This window comes from Eschrichtius robustus, chromosome 17 (assembly GCF_028021215.1).
Source record: "Eschrichtius robustus isolate mEscRob2 chromosome 17, mEscRob2.pri, whole genome shotgun sequence".
Taxonomy (NCBI): Eukaryota; Metazoa; Chordata; class Mammalia; order Artiodactyla; family Eschrichtiidae; genus Eschrichtius; species Eschrichtius robustus.
This window is the reverse complement of record NC_090840.1, coordinates 82,312,257-82,332,908: the sequence shown is the minus strand read 5'-3', so window position 1 is coordinate 82,332,908 and position 20,652 is coordinate 82,312,257. Positions and strand designations below refer to the sequence as shown.

General features: G+C 53.2%; 1 protein-coding gene across 2 annotated transcripts in view; it reads left to right on the top strand.

Annotated features, from left to right (window-relative positions):
* The window catches only part of COL22A1 (collagen type XXII alpha 1 chain), a 242,295-nt gene extending 223,247 nt beyond the window's left edge, over nucleotides 1-19,048 (top strand). For both annotated transcript variants that reach the window (XM_068525749.1, XM_068525748.1), the window contains 9 exons: nucleotides 4,900-4,953; nucleotides 6,438-6,509; nucleotides 6,670-6,705; nucleotides 7,416-7,460; nucleotides 9,906-10,085; nucleotides 11,729-11,795; nucleotides 14,392-14,574; nucleotides 16,618-16,695; nucleotides 18,858-19,048. In XM_068525749.1, the coding sequence (XP_068381850.1) occupies nucleotides 4,900-4,953; nucleotides 6,438-6,509; nucleotides 6,670-6,705; nucleotides 7,416-7,460; nucleotides 9,906-10,085; nucleotides 11,729-11,795; nucleotides 14,392-14,574; nucleotides 16,618-16,695; nucleotides 18,858-19,048 (906 nt within the window). The remainder of the gene's footprint in view (nucleotides 1-4,899; nucleotides 4,954-6,437; nucleotides 6,510-6,669; nucleotides 6,706-7,415; nucleotides 7,461-9,905; nucleotides 10,086-11,728; nucleotides 11,796-14,391; nucleotides 14,575-16,617; nucleotides 16,696-18,857) is intronic.
* Nucleotides 19,049-20,652: the final 1,604 nt, after the last annotated feature.

Genomic DNA, 20,652 nt, shown 5'->3' with positions numbered 1-20,652 from the left:
CACTAGAGCTGTCATTGCAAAGAACCACAAGCGCAGTGGCTTAAACAACGGAAATTTATTGTCTCTCGGGGAGGGAGGCTAGAAATCCAAGACACTTATTGTCTCACTGTTCCGTAAGCTAGGAGTCCAAGATCAAGGTGTCAGCAGAATCGGTTCCTTCTGAGGGCTGCAAGGGAGAATCGTCCCTCAGAAGGCCTCTCTTAGCCTCTGGTGGTTTGCAAGCAATCTCCGGCATCCTTGGCTCGTAGAAGCATCACCCCAGCCTCTGCCCTCATCTTCACATGGTATTCCCCCTGAGGACGTGTCTCTGGTCCAAATGTCCCCTTTGTATAAAGACACCAGTCATATTGGATAAGGGGCCCATCCTACTCCAGTGTGACCTCATCTTAATTAATTACGTATGCAAGGACCCTATTTCCAAATAAGTTCAGGTTCTGACATACTGAGGATTAAGACTTCAACATATGGATTGGCGGTGGGAGGACACAATTTAACTCATAATACGCCATGTGGTTAATAAATATTTTGAATATTATCTCTGCCCGTACACGTACTTAAGTGAACCTTTCTCTTATCCAAGAGCAGCCTGAGCGAATCTGGGAGAGGGATGTAGAAGATAGATACTTACGTTCCTGGTTCTGTGTCAAAAGAAGCACCTGCCTTATCCCATTTAGCCCAGGGCCCTTATCATAGGGGCTGCTGTAATGTATAATATGTGCCTGTATATACGAGCATAAATGTGACCCATGGTAATGGTGCGAGGACTCATACGGGATGGAATGTTACAAAGTAAGGAGAAAATTCCCTCTTTATCCCCTCATCCCACACTCCAGAGGGAGCCACTGTTAACAGCATTTTGTGTATCTTTGAAAATATTTTCAGTACACCTACTAGCATAGACAGAATGCACACTTGTTATACACTTCATCTTTGCAACTTGCTTATTTTGCGTAGCTTGTGTGCATGTGTGTATATTTTGAATGAGTAATGGAATCAGTGAACGAGTGAGTAAACCTGTAAGGCAGATAGATATATGGGTCTAGGTTACACAGCTGGCAAGAGCTTCCGGGGGGGATTTAAACCCAGGACATTCTGACATCATATCCGATGTTCTCCACCTCTCGTGGCCGTGGCCGTGGCCGTGAGCTTTGTCTTCAGGCTCCTACGGAAGGAACGTGGGGGGCAGGTCGCATGTGTTTGACTCACCAGGTGGAGCCCCACTCTTCCCTAATGGGGCCACAGTGACTCAAATCCAGCCTCCCATCCTGAGTTGGCGGCCTGTGAGGGTTCAGGGTGCCCTCCGTGCCCGCGGTCTGTGATCCCCAGTGGCCAGAGGAAGGGCGCGGACAGCCTTCTGATCAGGGCGCGGGGCCTGTGCTGCCCGGTGGCCCTGTGCTGTCCTGGGCCTCCCGTCCTCTGGGCAGGCGACCCGCCTGTGGTCTGCATCGTGATGGAAGCCGAGTGCACTGGGGGCCTGGCCGCTTCTCCGTCGCCTCAGGGTAGCGTCCCTGCTCAGGGGTGCCCACCCGCTTGGCTTCATACTTTCTACTCTCCAGCAGCAGCTCACTGTCTGACATGCCCTGTGCTCTTCCTAGGAAGTGGTGTTTGTGCATTCAGCGAGCAGGCAGTGGGTTCAGCGCAGAGCAAGGAGCTGGCCGGTGCCCTGTATCCATTCTCCCGCTGAGTGAGGTCAACCCGGGGACTCCCTGGGGGCATCACGCCATCCCCGTAGGCACACACAGGCCACCGGCCCCCAGCTGGGCCCCTCGGCCGTGACAAAAACCCCAAAGCCCAGGCCCTCTGGGGTGTGCGTCCCCAGTGTGGGTGCTTTTGCCCCAAGGGAACAAATGTTGGTTCGTGGGGTGCCAAAAGCTCCTACTTTTTAGTATCAAGCACAGATATGCATATGGAACAAAAGTAGATACACGGTATAGCGGTGGCGTTAAATTCAAATGGAGCAGGTAGGGAAGAACTGTGAGTGGGCACCTGGGCGGGAGCGCTGACGACAGAAAGGTGGAGAAGCCCCGCTCCGAAGCCCCACCAGGGAGCGGCGTCCACATCTGGGCTCTGGCTGGAGTGAAGCCCCCTGGGCTCGCTTCCTGGCTGTCCTCCTGCTTGTCACGTGCACTGGGTGTTTCTTCACCTCTTCAGGCCTCAGTTTCCTCATCTGTGAAGTGGGGGAAGTTGTGAGCACCGGCGAGTTAATCCAGTGAAGCGACAGGACCGTGTCCAGCACTCAGAGTGCACCCGGGAGGTGACCATCACCGGGCCTCGCGCGGCTCTCTTCCTGGAGGGGGGCGTCTGGCTCTTGGCTCTGGCCTCCCTCCGAGAGGGCGCAGAGTAAACCCCGATGAATGCAGATGCGTGCGAGGGCACAGGGAGGGGAAGGGGAACGGCATTTGGGAACAATGAGCGCGGCAGGACAGGTGGCCGGTCGCAGCCCAGGTGAGGCCGCGGACAGCCTCGGGCACGGCCTGCAGGAGGCGGGCCTTGGCCCTGAAGGCCTGAGGCCCCCAAAGGCAGGTTTGTGGTTTTCTAACTTGCTCCTCTCAATCCTGAGGAACCTCCCAAGGCATCCGTAACCAGCAGTCAGCTGCTAAAGTTTCCCAAATGCGTGTGTTCTTGGACACGTACGACCAGATTCCAGGTTACTTCCCTGACAATCACTCTCACTCACCTGGAGCCGACATGCTTTCCTGAGTGAAGAGAAGGTTCCCGGCCACCTCGGCCAGTTCACACGGCCTTGAACCAGACCCTGAGTGCGTGTGGAGGGCCTCCAGGAAGTGTGGGCGGAGTCCAGTCCATTGACATAATTCACTGCCTGAGCTCCCCAAACCCTGGGCCAGGCACTCTGACCGTCCTGCCCACAGAGGAGAGAAGGAGGCGCAGGGAGGTCGAGTGCCTTCCCAAGGCCACACAGCAGGTGAGCAACAGAGCCAGCATTTGGACTCAGCAGTCTGGTCCAAGAGCCTGCAGCTTGAGCCCGCCTGGCCCGTGTGTGCTAGAGTCCCTTGGCAGGAAGGTCACCTGGTGGGAAGGAGTGGGCAGGAGTTTGGAGCTCAGGGCCGTTGGGGAGGGACAGCTGTGGCCTCCATTTCTGAGTGGCACAGACACCGAAGGGGCTTCATGAGGACAAATGGGACGTGAGGAGGCCTGTGGCCCAGGAGGGAGCAGGTCTCAGCCCCAGTCGGCCTCTAGCAAACTGACAGGTGACAGTTGGCTGCCCAGAGCCGCCCCTCCCTCTGTGCACGGCCGCCTGTGTTGGCACCGTGTGTTAATGTGTCTTGGCCCTTATTCTCTAGGCGAACAGAGGACCAGAGGGAGGAGGAGGAGAGGTATAATTGCCATCGGGATGAGCCAGAGCGCATATTTTTAGCGGGACGCAGATGGGCTGCTGGGTGGGTGCGGGGAGGTGCAGGGCAGCGCCATTGTGCCTGGACGGACGTCACACGCGGTCACAGACACCGACAGGCCTCTCCGATTTCAGCACTCCCTAGCCCTGCGATCCCAGGCAGGTCCTGTGCTTTCTCCGACCCTCAGTTTCCTCATCTGTAATGTAAAGGCATCCGTGCACATGGCACGATTCCTGCAGGGTCTGGTGAGATGAGGCACGTGAATCACCCACGATCACACGTGCACGTTTTAGGCACAAGGAGGAAGCCCTGTTTATGGTCACTGTTTATGATCCCCAGCAAGCCATACCTTTAATGAACATGGGGTGGGGGCGGTGCCGCCAGGGTTCAAACCTCAGCCCCTTCCTTTCTATCTCAGGAAGGTTGTTCAGCATTTCTGTGCCTCAGTTTCCCCATTTGTAAAATGGCGACGTCTGCTCTGTTGTGAGCAATGAGTGAGTTAATGCGTGTGGAGCCTGGCACGTAGGAAGCGCCCGGCAGTGTTAGCGACTTTTTACTGTCACGTGTTTCCAGGAAGCCAGCTCATCTGTAAACGTGTGCTTCACAGATTATAGGACGTTGGCACCTGGTGGTTCAGGGATCAGTGCAGCGTGGTCTCCTGTGACGTTCTTGGTTCATTCATCTAGCAGAGCGCCCGCCTCCTGTGTGCGGGTGACACGTGCCAGATGCTGGGCGTGGACACAGACAAGGCAGGGAAGAGAACCAGCGAAAGACACAGCCGTCTGGTGGGGAAGGTCCTGAGCGGGAGGAAAGTGAGGGCGGGGGCGTGACCAGCTCGGCTGAAGCTGCCCTGTGGGTTTTGGGCTTACTAGGAATTTGTCTGTAGCTTAGGAGCATTCTCGAACTTTCTGATTTTTATGCTACCAAGGATCTTACTGGTTAAATGTATTTATTCAAATTACAAATGGGCGCAAGATACCCATCAAGTTAGAGAGTGTTATGGATGTGAGTCTGTCCTGGAATCTGGAGTGAGTGGACCTTCCACCCAGTAGCCGTGTGATTCTGCACCAGCCACTTTTCTGTGTCTCGATATCGTCATCTGTTCAACCCAGTGGTGACCATCATGGAGGAGGAGGATGGGATAAGGGTAGGGGCGTGCATCCCAAGCTGAGAACAGCCCACGGTGATGTGAGCACTTTTGTTTGTTCCTTAAGTCAGCATCTGAGTGGGGAGGATGAACGGATAAGTGAACGATGTGGTCATGATTCTTTACTGTGCCTGGGCATCAATCACCCACCCAGGATTTTTCATGCACACGAACTCATTTAATTACTTATTATTTATTACGAGTTAAATATCCCAAGCTCCTTTTACAAGCCGAGAAACATCCTCTAAGTAATGGCTTGGAGCCACGCTGCTCTGAGTAACAGCTCTATGTGTGAAAGCAGGCCCTCCGCACCCAGCAGTCTCTCTGTTCCACTGTCCTGCTCTGTGAGGTCCTGGCAGAGCATCCTGGCAGAATCCTGTCTTCTGTTTCTTCCACCAGGGTAAGAACGGATCGCCTGGATCTCCAGGAGACCATGGCACTCCAGGCCAGCCCGTGAGTACTGTCCCACTGCTGTGATGGAATCAGGGCGGGCTTTGAAAGGGTGTGTGGTGTACATCACAGACTGTCTGGTCCCTGTTTCCAGAAGCCTCAGTGGGAAAATACGGTGTTTGGCTGGCAGGAATAGGCTGGAGGCAAGAGGAACCGCGAAGGATGTCTCTCAAAGTTTAAAATACACATGATTATGCACTTGGCTCTCTGTTGTCTACAACCATAGACATCCAACAGGACAAAACTATTGAAGACTAAAAAACAAATGTGTAATAAGGTTGCATGGTAGTTGATTGATGTTTTTAGATGATGGAAGGACAAGGTCAGGCTGACCGACCCTTAGCATCTCAGACAGGGTAAGGGTGCATCGTGGGGACGCGTGTAACACAGGTTCGGCTGAAGAGGGTCCTCCTGCTGGTGAGGAGGTGATAACGAGAGCTAACAACGGGTAGGTAGTAGAAAGAGGGTGGCATGAGTAATCAGCAGAGTCCTGGTCACTGGGTAGCAGGTTCGGGATTTGGGGCTCAGGTCTGGTAGATGGGGAGACGTGGTGGGGAAGATTGGTCCTTGATGGGGTCTAGGGGTGGATAAGTGAAAGCCTGTCCGCTAGTCTCCTCCCAGCCCAGCCTCACCGTATATTTATTTGGTAAAATTGGCAGCCCTGTTGAGAAGGCCACCTTTATGGTGTGTTGTTCAAGCGACAGATGCGTGGGGTAATGGGCAGAACAGTCTGGCCAGCTGACTGTTGTCACTGTGGAAATGAGGGTGACCAGTCAGTCTTGATTTCCCAGGAAGCTTCCTGGTTGTAGCACTGAAAATCCTGCATCCTGGGAAACCCATCATTCCCAGGCAAACAGGGCCTGGTGGTCCTGATAGAACCCCATCTTCCTGTTGGACCAGGGACAGCCGTGTTAAGGCATCTAACTCCTCAGCACACGTAGTGACGTTCCTTAGGAACCGCTGTGGGAGTCTTGTCACCTCTGCTGAGACGTCACAGACAGGACGGGATTGGGTCCTGAGGCTGATCCGTCCCCAGTGCAGAGCTGACCCCAGAAGAGCTGACCCGCATATGGTGGCTGCCGAGAAAGGTTAAAACTGAAATTCCCGAACACCTTTCCCCAGAAGCGAGCCTGCCGGACCGTAGGACTTGCTGGCCAGTGGGGAAGAGGGACACTGCCTCTTCAGGAGGTTACTTGGAGGGGCCGCGTACACAGCAAGGTGTTTTGTTAAATGCTTGTCCCAGTTTGTTTCTGTCGCTTTGAATGGGAGAGCCGTTGACTGTTTGCAGGAGATTCTCCCGCACCCCATGGGGTATTCACAGTACCCCCAGTCTCTCCCTAACCCAGCCCCTCCGTTACAGGAAAGGGGTCGTCTTCTGTTTTGTTCACGTGCCAGGCCTTCAGAGTACAGAGGGGTTACGAGGTTTCTGAATCTTCTTGAATTGGCACTTGACCTTGAAGAATTAATGACCTGCTTTGCCTCTGCAGGGCCAGAAGGGAACCAGAGGAGAAGACGGCAGCCCAGGGCTCCCTGGCTTCCTGGGTCCCAGTGGGCCGCAGGTGAGCATAGAACCCTGTTGGGGCATATCCCCGGCTGGGCCATTGATCGCTGTCTCTGCTGGAGCGTGACTTGGGTGAAAATGTCTGTTTTAAAGACAGTCGTGTTATCTGCAACGTGCCGATGCAGCAGAGCTCACTGATATTTTGTTCTGTGTCGTAGGGTGAGCCGGGAGAGAAGGGAGTCCCAGGCAAGGAGGCAAGTACCGTGCACCCCTCTTCTCCTCTTGGTGACCTTTCCTGTGGGAGACACAGGCTCACTTCATGGGCGGGCGACACGTGCTGTCTCACGGGGCCCTGGGCCTAGCAGGGCTCCCACGCTTGCTTCTGTGTTCTGCTGTCGCCGTCTGGAAATCCTAATGCTTTCTGAACTAGGGTCCACATTTTCACTTTGCGTAGGGCCCACCAGTTAGGGAGCTGGTCCAGGGGTGCCATCGTGTTACGACCCAGACCGTCATCATCTCTCACCTGGACGTTTGCAGTGACCTCCTAACTGGCTTCCTTGTGTCCGGCCTGCCCCCCGCCCCACTCCCTCCCCACTCACCAGCCACAGTGGCCTTCGTCGGACAAACGTGAGATCATGTCAGTTTCTAGTTCAAGCCTCGCCTCTGTCCTCCCCTGGCTCTGTCAACAGAGATGCTTCAGCCCTGGTCACTTCCAGACCTCAGGACGAGCGGGAGCAGGCATGGGAAGGCACGTTTCAGGAGCCACAAGGCCAGGGTGACCGGCGTGTGGACAGCGGGAGGGCGTGACCAGGGCCGGAGCAGGACTCTTGGAGGACCTGCCTTCTCCAGGACACCTTGCCCTCAGCACACAGGATCCGAGAAGAACCGAGAAGGGCGGAGAGAGATGCCCGCGCAGATGGGATGGCCCTGGTTGAGTGACCACCCTCCTTTGGTTTCATTGCAGGGCGCCCCTGGGAAGCCGGGAGAGCCGGGACCCAGAGGAGAAAGGGTAAGTGGGGCAAGGGGGACTGTGTCCAAGGCTTTAGGAAGCAGCCTGGCCTGGGGAGCGGCTCCTGTGGTGGCTTCTCTGTTCTCTCTTCCCCCCCCCCCCCCCGGAAATTTGTGAACCCCCAGCGGGAGGCTTTTCCCGAGGTTGTAGTCAGTGATGTTGGCTTTTGTCATGGTTTTTTGGTTGTTATTTTAAGGAGTAAAGTCATCGCAATTACGAATTCAAAGGCAAGCATGCCCAGACTTTGACAGATTTCCGTCTCTCCTCTCCGTGTGCGAACGCCTGTGTGTGACACGCTTGGAGCCCAAAGTGCCAATTTGCCAGGAGCCAGATTTGTTCCTGGAGGTGACAAGGGAACAGATTTTCCCATAATGAATCGCCTTGGCGCTGCGCTCAGAAAGCCTTTCTTTACATTGCATTCCTCCAAAAAACAACAGGAAAAAAAAAAAAAATCACTTTTTTTTTTTTTTTTTTTTTTTTAAAAAACGCCGGTGAGGGGAGGGGGCGTTCTCTCACCGCTGACAGCTGCTGTTCCCTCCAGGGAAATTAGACATCTCGTCTGCCCTGAGTCCTGCACTTGGTCAGCCGTCACTCCGTCCCACTGTTGCCCGACACGGACGGCACCGCCACCCCACTCCGACCCTCCGTTTGTTTCCCGTGGTCCTGCAAAGAATTTCTCTCTGCTTTCCTTGCACGTTGGATGGGTTAGGAGCTGGCTTTGCCTGCAGGCCGGAGCAAAATGGAAGCAGAGAGTGTCAGGGATTTCTCACCCCCCCAGATCTCTCTCCCTCCTCCCTTCCCAGTGACTTTCCTTCCCATGGCTGCTGGTTCCTGAGCGTGGAGCCAGGGGAGGGGCTGTAGCTGGGAAGGCACTGAGGGTCTTGCCACCCAGCAGCTGGCCAGCTGTCCCCCGGGAGCTGCTGCGTGCGGGGCGTGGCTGGGGTTTTGGTTGGGAGCCGGGGAATTCAGACGGCAAGTATGAATCTTCTGGAATACCTAATCAGTACATAGAATCTTCTCGAATACCGAGTCAATAATGGCGAGTTGCCTTCCCCGGTTAAGTTGCCTTCCCCTGTTTCGTGGAACGTTGCCAGATAGCGGTCAGGTTCCCCGTGCCTTGGAGTCCAGAGAACGTTTGAAATGTGGGACAAGTCCTCCCGCGGCGAAGGGATGTTGAGACGTTTAAAGAATAGGAAATGCCGTACCACAGGCCTTGGCATTGAGGTGCACGAAGCACCAGGACTCTCCTAGACCCCTAAACTTGAGATCACCCACGGATGGCAATGTCCCCATGAAATGCATCACCTTCGAGAAATTTAGGTGACCCCCTCAAATCTGGCTAAATGCCTTTTTTAATTCACTGCCCTTTCTGTTATTGTTGAAAAAGCAATACAGACACGTAGTTAAACAATACAAATTGCAGAAAAGTGGCTGCAGTGAAGACTAGGTGCCCTTCCACCAGGCCCTCTGGTCCCCGTCCCCTCCCCAGGTCGGTCGCTGTACACGTCCTCTGTATCTTGCCCTAGTCCGTGCGCGCAGAACCACATGGGGTGTGCGTGTCAACATGCGTATTACTAGATCCCCTGCAACATATCAGACTTTTCCCACTGTTTTGCTCTTTTCGTTTTTCGTGCGTGTATGCGGCAGATGGTCTCATAACTGCACCGTCTTCCTTTTCCATGGCTCTAGGTCACGCCCATGGCCATGTCCCATGTCCGGTTACCGTCTGTGGCTCGTCTTTTTCCTGCTGTTTCCCCCCCTCTGCTGCCTCCAAGCGGTGGAGTTTTTACACCCTGAGGCTGTTAGCGTGGCCGCCGTATTTTCAGACTCTCCGACCACTGAGGCTTGCTGGTCAGACACCCAGTAGCAGATAGGGCAGAGGACCGGACCGTCCCGTGGTTGCCATGGCTCCCAGATCATTGAGCCAGGACTTCAGTCCTTGGGCCAGCGATGGGGAGAAAGCGGTCCCAGGCAGTGTCATCCTCTGCGGGCCCCCTAGGGCTGAGAGGAGGGGGCAGATTCCCTGCGGGTGAGACACCTCTGGCTGACGAGTGCCACCATCCCTCCAGCTGACGGAGAACAAAACTGGGCCTGAAGTGGGCCAGCAGCTCCGGCAGTCGGGCTCAGCGGCTGGCCTTCTCTAGCCAGGCAGGTGGAGCTGCGCTACGGGGACGGAGCACGGGATTGGGATTTGCAAATCAGAGCTCGTGTCTTGTCCTCTGCAGACCACCAGTGTGATGTGGGCAGGTAGCTTTGTCTCTCTGGGCCCTCGTGTCCTGGTCTGTGCCATCAGACTTGAGTCATGGGCCTGCCAGGGCCGAGGTCTCCTTTCCACCGCTGAGGAGGCAAAGGGCCGGGACAGTCCCTTCTGCAGCCGCATGTCTTGTCTGGCCTGGGGGCACCTCCTAGGCCTTTGCTCACTGAAGCGCTTCTTTCCTCCCCTAGGGAGATCCTGGCATCAAAGGTGACAAAGGACCTCCCGGTGGGAAGGGCCAGCCTGGAGACCCTGGGATCCCAGGCCACAAAGGTCACGCAGGCCTAATGGGCCCCCAGGGACTACCTGGGGAGAACGGGCCGGCCGGGCCGCCGGGGCCCCCGGGCCAGCCAGGATTTCCAGGACTGAGGGTAAGGATATTGGCGATGCCTCAAACTTGGGGCTCCTTGGGGCTGCAGGGGAAGCCCGCGAGGCGTGTGGGCTCCAGAGGGACCAGGTTACAGGTCCCCAGGAACCTGCGTGACCCGGGGCAGTTTACTTCTCCTCCCTGAGCCTGCCCTCCTGCATCTGCCGAAAGGGGTGAGGAGAAGCTCCCTCCCGACGGTCCGCTGTGATGGTTGAAGGAGATAACGCGCATGGCTTACGAAGGGCTCCAGAGTAGTCCCTCTCTCTCAGTGTGCTGCATCCCCGAGGCTCCACTCCTCGGGCTGTCGCGCCCTTCTGCCCCAGGACCCGGTGCCGCAGGCCACTGAGAAGATGCAGCCAGATCTCAGTGACCAGAGCTTCCCGCGGGGACGGCTGGCTGTCCATCCCGTGCCCGGCTCTGCCTCTCTCCTGTCTGCCTGTCTGGGGTACTCGTTCTTCCCTTTGGGTCTAGCTTTTCCCAAATGTAAAAGGAAAGGCTTGTTTAGAGCAGTTTTTTTTTTCTTTGAACATACTGTATTCTCGTGGCAGACCTCTGATTTTTCACAGACTTGTAGCATCGGCACACGCTGGCTGTAGAGAGATAAAGGCAGAGCTTGGTGGACGTGTCAGTGGGGGCTGGTTGCCGGGTCCCCGTGACCTCCCCACCCCGCCTCTGCAGCCCGTGTGGCCCTCGGGGGACCCTCCGGTTCCTCAGAGCACAGGCTTACGTGGTCTTCAGTGCCCCCGCCTGCTCTGAGGTTCTGTGTCACACTGCCCCTGCCAGGGCGCCTGTGGCCAGCCTGAGCTTCCACCACCGTGAAAGAGGCCAGGCAGCCAGATCCTGTCCCTCGGCCAAGTGTGGGTGCTGGCGGACTCAGTGGGCTTCCAGAAGCCCCCCCCACCCCTCCTCCGAGTCTTTGCCAAGTTCTCCTGCTGCTGTGGGTAGTGGTGGACATTCTGGGACTAACCTAAGAGATTATTGTCCAGAAAGGCAAACAAGAGAATAAGGGCACGGAGCCCATCTCACGCTGTGCCAGACGCTGGGACTGCGGAGATGAGCACAGTAAAGCCCCCAGCCTTGGGGGTGGACACCGCCCTGAAGGGCTCTGATGACGAGGGGGGATCCCACTGCGGCAGCAGGTCTGCTCGTGGATCCGTCTAAGAATTGCACGTCGCCGTGGGCGCCTGGAGGTGGCGCCCGCCTTCTCTGACCCCTGACCCATCGGTTTCTATGACCAGAGCAGGGCAAGCCAGACCCTGGGGACCAGAGCAGCCAAGTGACCAGTGGGAGGAAATCAAACACGATTTCACGCAGGAGGCAGCCTGTGAGCGGGTCCTGCAGGAAGATGGCGCTTTGGCAGGGAGAGATTCAGAGCAGACCTCCCGGGTCCAGAGCTGGGGAAGGGGTTTGTGCAGGAAGGAGGGGGAGCGGGGGCCTCAGAGAGAAAGGGGTCCAGGTCGCCGTACATGACGGGATAATGCCGCCTGCACGGCGGGGAGGGGGGAGGTGGTTCTGGGTGTAAAAGGGATTGAACTAGGGAGCTGTGGTGTAGGGAGCTGTGACCGTCGTGGCTTCCCGAGCCATCGGAGGTCTCAGGAGGCGAGGGTTCCTGGGAAGATGAACAACTCCGCCTTCCCTCCCTCCTAGGGGGAGTCTCCATCCATGGACATCCTGCGGCGGCTCATCCGAGAAGAAGTGGAGAAGCAGCTGGAAAGTGAGTAGCTGGGCTTTATCACAGCCCTGTAGGTCGGGTCCTGGGTGCTTTTAAGAGCCCCAGGAAGCAGCTGGAAAGTGAGTACCTGGGCTTTATCATAGCCCTGTAGGTCGGGTCCTGGGTGCTTTTAAGAGCCCCAGGAAGCAGTCCTTCAGGACTTCTGCAGCCTGGTTGGAAAAGGCAGCCCAAGAGCGGCTCCAGTAGCAATCAGGGTCGAGGCGCACCTTGCAGGCTCCAGCCAGCCTCATCTGGCACAGCTCCTGCTCCAAGCTTCTCTTCAGGGAAGCTTGAATTGCCGCTGCTTGATTACCTCTAGGAAGCTCACCATCTACAGAACAAGCTTCTCATGATCATTTCTTCTATGCACTCAGTTGTTTATCTAATGAGGAAGCAGCTTCGACAGGCCTGCAATGGGCTTCTTAGAACTCACAGCCCGGGGAAGAGACAGAGACATAAACAGACAAGGCGGCTTCAGTACAGTGAGAAATTCCTGTGGTTCAATTTGGCACAGGGGGTGTTGAAGAGGACGAATGAAAGTACCTAGGATAGCTCAGGGGGCGGATAGGTGAGGAAGGGCTTCCCGGAGGAGGGGCCATGTGAGCTGAAAGCAGGGACAAGATCCCAGGCCTTTGGAACAGCATGTGCAGAGACCCTGAGGGGGGCCTGAACACACAGTGCTTTCGAGGAACTAGAATCCTCTTAATCCTACTGCGCTGGATTTACTGTGAAATCCCAGTCTTGCCTGAGCCCCATACACAGCAGGTGCTCAGGAAGGGAGAGAGATGGGAAGGTAATAGTAATAACACCAGCATGCAGGGCCGGCCCTATGTCGGGTGGAGTCCTCAGCACTCACACACGTTAACTCGTGGAAGCCTCGGTGAGCCTGTGAGGCGTGTATGATTGTTAGGATCGGAGAGGCTAAGGAACTTAACCGAGGCCCAAGAGCCGGGAAGTGCCTGACCAGGGTTTGCATGCAGGCAACCGAGCTGCAGAATCCAGGCTCTTAACCGTCACGTTCTCTCGACCAGTGACCATCCCCACTGCCCTCTGTGTGGGAAACTGTTAGGGGAAGAAAGTCACAGACAACTCTGTAGTAAGGAAGATCGGAAACCCACTGCTATTCCCAGGCACGGATGGACAAACGGGAAGGACGTGTTTATTCATGGGGTGGTGTCTCAGACAGTTATTCTGCACCTGGCACATGCCAGACTCTAAGTGGGGTAGGGGACGCAGCACTGAACAAGATGACCCTCTTCCCTGCCCTCTTGGGGTGTCCAGGTGAGCATGGCCTGTCTCCCTACGCAGGAGAACCAAAGACGGTGCCCCGGAGTGGACAGCACAGAGCTGGGGTTGGTGGAAAGGAAACCAAAGGCTGGCACGGTGACTCCCACCCGGCGGGGTGGGTCCTGAGGGCTCCCGCGTGGCGATCCCCACGTTCTGCCTTCCGAGGGTTGGATTAATTGGTGACAGGAAGGGCCTCCGCCCGTGAGGAGTTTCCAGCCCTTGGGCAGAGACAAGCCCTGTTTTGAACTAGTTTAACTGGAGCGTCTGCTGGGCTGAGTCCTTTCTTCCAAATAATCTTTTGAGGAGGAAACATCAGCTCCACTTTCAAGATGAGAGAATCAAGGCTCAGAGAAGCGAAGCGTGAGGCCAGCTCTCAGCGCTGGAGCACAACCCTCCCGCGCCCGTGCGTGAGACGCCGGGGAGGAGCTGCCGTGGGAAGCCAGCCCAGCGGGCTGTCAGAAGCCCCCCGACTCTGCCTTGGTTCTGCCACCAAGGTACCGGGAGGGTGTCAGCATGCCTCTCTGGGCTGGGTCACACGCCCTGCAAGATGAAGGTCTTGGCCTGACTGTCTGGACCGTACGGCCAACAAAGCAGAAGCCCTTGGTGGCCCTCGGGTGGGCTCTGTATGCCCAGTGCAGAAGAAGGGCGTGGCGGCCGGCAGTTGGACCTCTGAGGGTTTTGAATCAATTCTGTAATCTTCACGTTTCAGACGCCTAAGGATCATTAGTGATGTCATACCCAGCCCCTCATTTATAGATGAGGAACTCAACGCTTAGAGAGGAGTAGTCCCTAAGCTGCTCTGTGTAGGCCACTTAAACCCCACCCACCCCCACCGGCCTCAGTTTCCCCAAACTGACAGTTACAACAACAACTTCTGCTGCTGCTATTACTGCTGTCAGTGGCACCTCGATCACAGCCGCAATGTCCACGCAGCACTTAGCTTGTTCCAGGAGCAGTTTCAACGCCTTCTCTCATCTGCTCCATCCTCACACCAGCCCAGTGGGGTAGCGGTTATTTCATTGCATCCATTTTGCAGAAGAGACAACGAAGGCTAAGAGAGGTCAAGTAGCTCGCCCAGGGCCACGCAGCCGGCAGTGGCTGCCCTGGGACCCCGGCCCAGGCTGCCTGGCTCCAGAGGCCGTGGCTGTATGTTACAGGTGCCGTGCAGTGTGCTCTTGATGTAGTTTCTCTTGCTCTTGCTTTGCAGCTGTTACTGTCTCCCCGGGGCTGAGCTTGGCAGTGAGCTGCCATCCTGTCTTTGGTCCTTTATCCCTCCTTCATGAAATGTCTCTCTGTTTTTCCTACTCCACAGCCAAACTCGCCTACCTCCTGGCCCAGATGCCCTCAGCGCACACCAAGGCCTCTCAAGGCAGACCCGGGCCCCCAGGGCCCCCTGGAAAAGATGGGCTTCCAGGTCGGGCAGGCCCCATGGGGGAGCCAGGACGGCCTGGGCAGGGGGGTCTGGAGGGACCCTCTGGGCCCATAGGTCCCAAAGGTGAGTGAGGACCCAGGAAGGTGTGCTTTGTACACGACACGAGGGCTGAGAAGGAACCAGGGTGCGTGGCATGCGTGCCACTGAATATGCATGATTCAGCCTGTTCTTCTCGCCTGCAGCCTGCCGACACCCTGCATTGTGGCATCACGTAATTTCTTCATATGCAGAAGAGGGTTTCATACTTGACATTTTTGCAAAATGATGCTTCTGCCGGGAGGATTGAGTCTGTTTCCTCCTACTGTCTTTTCTCTCTCCATCTCCACTGCTCAAGTGCCAGGGAGTAGCACAAAATGCCCTCTTTTTCCCCTTTCGAGCTGGGAAGTCAGTGAGGAATAAGACATTTAATCTACAGGCAAATGGGCGTTAAACACCAGCTCTACATGTGAATCAAGTGGTTTGAGCTGAAGCTGGACATGGCTGCCAGCTCTCCTGCCCTCAGAGAGGTGCCTCACCTGGACGCAGCTGCTGCCGGCAGCAGGGAGTCTCTCCTTCAAGGGGCAGCGCCTGCCCCACTTAACACAGCGCACCGTGGAAGCAGGTCGGAAGGCACTCTCTTTGCAGGCAGACAGATGTGAAAGGGCAGGAAAGGGCATGAGCCCAAAGTCACCAACCTGATCATTCAGCCTTTCTCTCTGGCAAGGAATAAGCATGGGGTGGGGAAGAAGCGGTGCTGTGATCTCAGCTGCCACTTGGTGACTGAGGTGCTGTGATCTCAGCTGCCACTTGGTGACTGAGGTGGGGGGAATGCATGCCCCTAACATCTTCCTCTTTCAATCTTCCATTCCTTAATTCTTTTTTTTTTTTTTTTTTTTTTTTGGTTGCTGCAAGGTTTGCGGGATCTTAGTTCCCCGACCAGGGATTGAACCCACGCCCTAGGCAGTGAAAGCTCAGAGTCCTAACCACTGGACCACCAGGGAATTCCCTCTTAATTCTTTATTCATTGATTTATTCCTTGTAATGTTTCTCCTACTGAACTTTTTGTTAAGTGTGTGTCCAAGTCCTACTTCTTTTGGTTCGTAAAACAAAATACATGAAATCAATGTCAACAAGAAAACATAAAGCATAGAAAACATCAGACTATGACAAAAGACTGACCAAATGTAGTAATCATAACAATAAATAAGAGTGGCCTAAAATCTCCACGAACTAGCAAAATTTCAGTTTGGATTACAAAAGAAAATATCATATGTTGCATACAGGAAATATTCTGGAAGCAACATAGCAAAAAAGGAATGATGAAAAAAAGTTGAGAGAGACAGTTTAATCAAGTTTGTGTAGTATTAACCCAAATATAATCTCAAACATCCTCCCGGGGGAATGGACCCTCTTTCTTCTGAACATCTATTAGGATTTTAAATTCCTGTGATTATTAGGACTTATCTGACTCTGCTTCACATTAGAATGTTCTTTGTGCCCTGCTTCATCTGTCTTATTAGAATTCAAGCTTCTTGAGAGTAGAGCTGTGTCTTACGTACATGCAGGTTTGTTTATCACCCAGCTCCTCCTTGGTAAAGATTCAAGTAAAATGCTTTTAGAACATGGTGAAGAGTAGGCATATGTGAGTGGATGTGTATGGAAATATGTGTTTGTATACAAGAGAGTGTGGGTGTGAACATTTGGGTGCCTGTGTTTGATGTGTTCGTCAGTGTATGCATATTTTTGCTAAAATATGTGCGAATGTACGTACGTGTATGTGTAATTGGGTAGTTACGCACTTGAGTGAAGGTTTACGTGTATATATGTGTATTTGAGCAAATGTTTAGAGGGAGTGTCCAATTATTTTGGTGTTCACATGGGTGTCTTTCTGAATGCAAGTGTGTGCTTTGAGTGCGCGTGTGAGTGTGTGAACGGGAGCTAGGGGTGCGAGTGTGTGCTTGAGTGTGTGTGTGTGTGTGAACAGGAGCTAGGGGTCCGAGCGTGAGGGGCGTGCGAGCCGTGGAAAGCACACCAGCAGTGCTGGCCCTGCCCCCCGCATGGCGGGGCTCCCTCTCTCTGCCACCATCCTGGGTCTCTACCATCAAAGATGCATGTTTCTCTCACCAGGTGAGCGAGGAGCCAAAGGTGACCCAGGTGAACCTGGAGTTGGCCTCCGAGGCCAGGTGGGACCTGCCGGGATCCCAGGTAGGAGTGGCGCTGGGCTCTCAGGTTGGGGAGGGCCCTCCAGCAGGGAGTGAGCCGCACGGGGCAGCCCTCCCCCCTGCATCGCCAGGGGCCTTGGGAGCGGCTGGGAGAAAGGGCTGGCTTAACTACTGACGAGGCGGAACCCAGATTTGTTTTATTACATCTTTCTAAAACGTCAGCTTCTTGGCTCACTGTGCAAACTGTAGTATATCCCATGAGTTCTTGAGGTGTATCCCGTGAATTAAAAGTCCTGTGAAATGGTCCTGAAGAAAACTGATTTGGCCTTAAATAAGTCAGGACAGTGCTGGGAACCGTGCTTCTCTTTCAGACGTTCCTAGTACAAATTAACTTCTTTGGTACAGTGCTAAGGGACCTTGCATAAAAAAATAATGTTTATTTCAGTTAAACCAACATTTTGCAAGCTCACTTGAATGTAGAATGCTTTTTCTTTCACTATGTAATTTAATACCCTGTTACTGTTCTCAGAACACATTTTGGAGAATGCTGGCCACGTGGCAGGGTAGCCAGCCGTCCTGGCCTTTCTGGAGCTATGGGGTTCCTGGGACATGGCCCTTTGAGCTTTAAAACCTCAACAAGCTGGCCACCCTATCTAATGGCTGTATGGGACTAACTCTAGAACACAGAAGTATGGCATTCCAAGATGAGGTGTGGAAGAACTCAGACTGAATTGTTATCAAACTCCACCTCATTAAGGCTTCTATTTTTATTTAATTTTACTTTATATGATTCCCCGTGGTCATTTCTGAATGTTAGGTCTGCAGGTCATTTTATTTTTAGTACTTATATTTTCTTGATTTTTCAAAGTTCCTATGGTGGAAATGTATTGTTATTCTCATGAGAGAAGATAACAAGACATACATTATACATATCTGTGATAGCTTGCCTACTTTTCAATAGCTTAAAATTTTAAGAATATTTTAAAAATAAGGCAATTCCAAATAAAGATTACAAGGCCGAACAGAAAGCATTGTGATGGGGGAGATAATTGTACCAACGTGAGGCTGAGATGATGACTAGATTTCAGTGGTTCCCACCTGAAGGAATGAGCAACACTGCTGGCTAAAAACTCAGTCGAGGCAGGAATACAATAGATTAAATAACTGCTACTAAAGCATGAACAGAATTCATGCAATGTCCAAAGATCATTTAAAGGGAAAAGTTTACTTTTTGTTTATTTTATGGAGGGACTCAGATTTTCTAACAAGGTGATTACTAAGACTTAAGGAAGAATATCACTGTTAAGGTTAACTACAACACTTAGCACTGAGCTTCCCAGTTGCCAAAGCAAAAAGGGAGATTGATTACCTATGACATTATGATGCTTAATAAATGGAGGCATGGAAGTTTGTTTCAAGTAAACAACCTAAATGGGAAAAGAATTTAAAAAAGGATACACGTATATGTATAACTGAATCACTTTGCTCTATGCCTGAAACTAACACAACATTGTTAATCAACTGTACTCCAATATAAAATTAAAAGTTAGAGAAAAAAAAAGATTTAACCAACAAAAAAAGAAAGTTTGTCTTAGGTAGTATTGTCTGGATCTAAATTTTGGGCTGTCAGTTACTTACTTCCTACTTACATTGTCTTTGACTCTGATTTGCAGAGTAGTTTAATGTAGTCCATGTATGTGGTTCACATTTAACATATAGGTAAAGCCTAGAAACTACAGAATAAATGGGACCACTTAGATATTGGCTAATGGAATGTGGCTAGGTATCTCCAAGGATACATGAACTGCGGCTGATGGTTAATGGGGAGGACTTGGTGTCCCAACTCAGATGCGTCTCCTAGAACCAGACACAGACGGTCTGGTTTCTCTTTTCCTTGTAACGGAGGATGCGTTCCCTACCTGGCCTCCCTCTCCCCTTGTTTATTTCTCTCCTCTGGCACCCTGATTACTGTCCTAATCCAAACCGTTAAGGCAGCCCTTTTCCTGCAAAGCAAGGTGTCCACATTTCCTGCTACCCGGTGTCCGTGTGGACCATTCTGATCTCTCCAGGCAGGGCGCCCAGACCATGGGGTGTTCTGAGGTTGTTGAGTCTTCAGTTCATACTGAATGGAAGTAGCGAGATCAGGGCTCGTTTGCTGCAGAACGAACTTGAACCACCTTCTGTCTCTTTTGCTCCTTGGGCCAGGTCAACCCGGGGAACCTGGCTATGCTAAAGATGGGCTGCCCGGGGGTCCCGGTCCTCAAGGGGAGACAGGACCAGCTGGACACCCTGGCCCCCCAGGACCCCCCGGCCCCCCTGGCCAGTGTGACCCCTCCCAGTGTGCCTACTTCGCCAGCCTCGCTGCTGCTCGACCTGGTAATGTGAAGGGCCCCTAGAAGAGTCCCGAATGCCAGGAGACGGCGGTGGATTTCTGAAACTTGAACGCAGAGCCCGATGGGAAGCAGAGGTCTTGAGACATTTCAGCCTTGTGTTTTTTTTCTTTCTTTCTTTTATCATTTGTTTTTGTCTTATTTTCTTGAGAGACCTCAACATCATTAAAACCAACAGATGCTGCCGGTCGGTCAGATTATTATTATTATTGTTGTTGTTGTTAATTATTATTATTATTTCATATGGTAATGCTTTTCGAGTTTTTCCCCTCTCCTCTCAAGTTGGGAAAACTTGATTCGTGGGGCAGGGGATTGTTTGTTTCTCGTTCTTCTGACAGCCCCCATTTGAAGCGTAGCTGCCAGTTTTAAGGTAACTCTCGGTGCTATAAACCCCGACCAGACACTTGCCAAACTTACCTCTTTCCTCAAAAGGAAACTTTAAGAAAATGAGGCAATGGGCTTCTATTCTTGATTGTGCCCAGAGGTCGCCCAGGGAGAAATTATCCACCAGTCGCCACTTCCCAGGAGAGATAAGTAAAGCAGGAAGAGGAGTTTGCAGACACGAAGAACATTCTCTCCTCCTGATGGAAAGTGCACACAGAAGAGCACAGAATCCCTCCTCTGGGAGCCAACTCAGCGCCTCAGTGTTTCAAACCTGCGGAAGTGAAACGCTGTCGCGTGGCTGGCAGCAGCTTCCTGGAATCCCACGTCTGCACCAAAAATGCGGGAGCCGGTGTGGAAAGAGTAGGCCCTGTGTGTTAAATTTGGCTTCTGAGCCGTGGACAGAACTCCTCCCTGCCCCTCACTGTTGGTTTCACTCTAATTTTGAAATAAGGGGGTCCAGAGACCACTCCCGTGTGTTTTCCTGATGGTGGGCAATTGGCCAGGGTGCTGGCCAGAGCTGGGAAATGTGTGCCTCCAGCTTCTGGCTCTGAAATAAATGGCATCGAGTGTGTGTGTGTAAATGACATGCCCAGCTTGAACAGGTGCTCAATAAATCCAAGTTTCCTTCTCTTCAGTTGCCCGTGACGATTCCTTTCTTATCGCCAGCATCTGCCCCCGCATAAAGCCCTCGAGGCCGGGGATGCATCATTTTCCCCGGGGGGCCCAGCCCAGAGCCACGGTCCAGTCCCCGTGCTGAATGCACACGTGGGTGAGCTAGCGCACGTGACCGCGCCGGTTCCTGGGCAGCGTACTTATCCAGCACCTCCTTTTTATCACCTGTGTGCTAGATGCCTCTAATCAGTTTAGGAACCCGGAGTACAGACATCCAAAGATGTTGGAAGGTTCCATACACAGAGAAATATTATTGCCACAATTTAAAAATAGGATCCAAGACCTACTTCTCTCATCCAGTTGGTTGGAGCTGAATCTGGGGGTCAGTGGGTGTCAGGGTCCTCGGGAAGCAATGCCTGTCGGTGCAGGATGAGACGGCCTCCTTCCTGTCTTTGCACGTCTACCATCTCGGTTTATTCACACAACCGTAAAAGACACAAGGGCGTTATTATAATATCCTTTTCTGTTTGAAGAAACAATCCCAAAGACCTTAGATATCCTCTAATCCAGTGAGTTAAAAAAAATTTGACCATGACCCACAGCAAGAATACGAT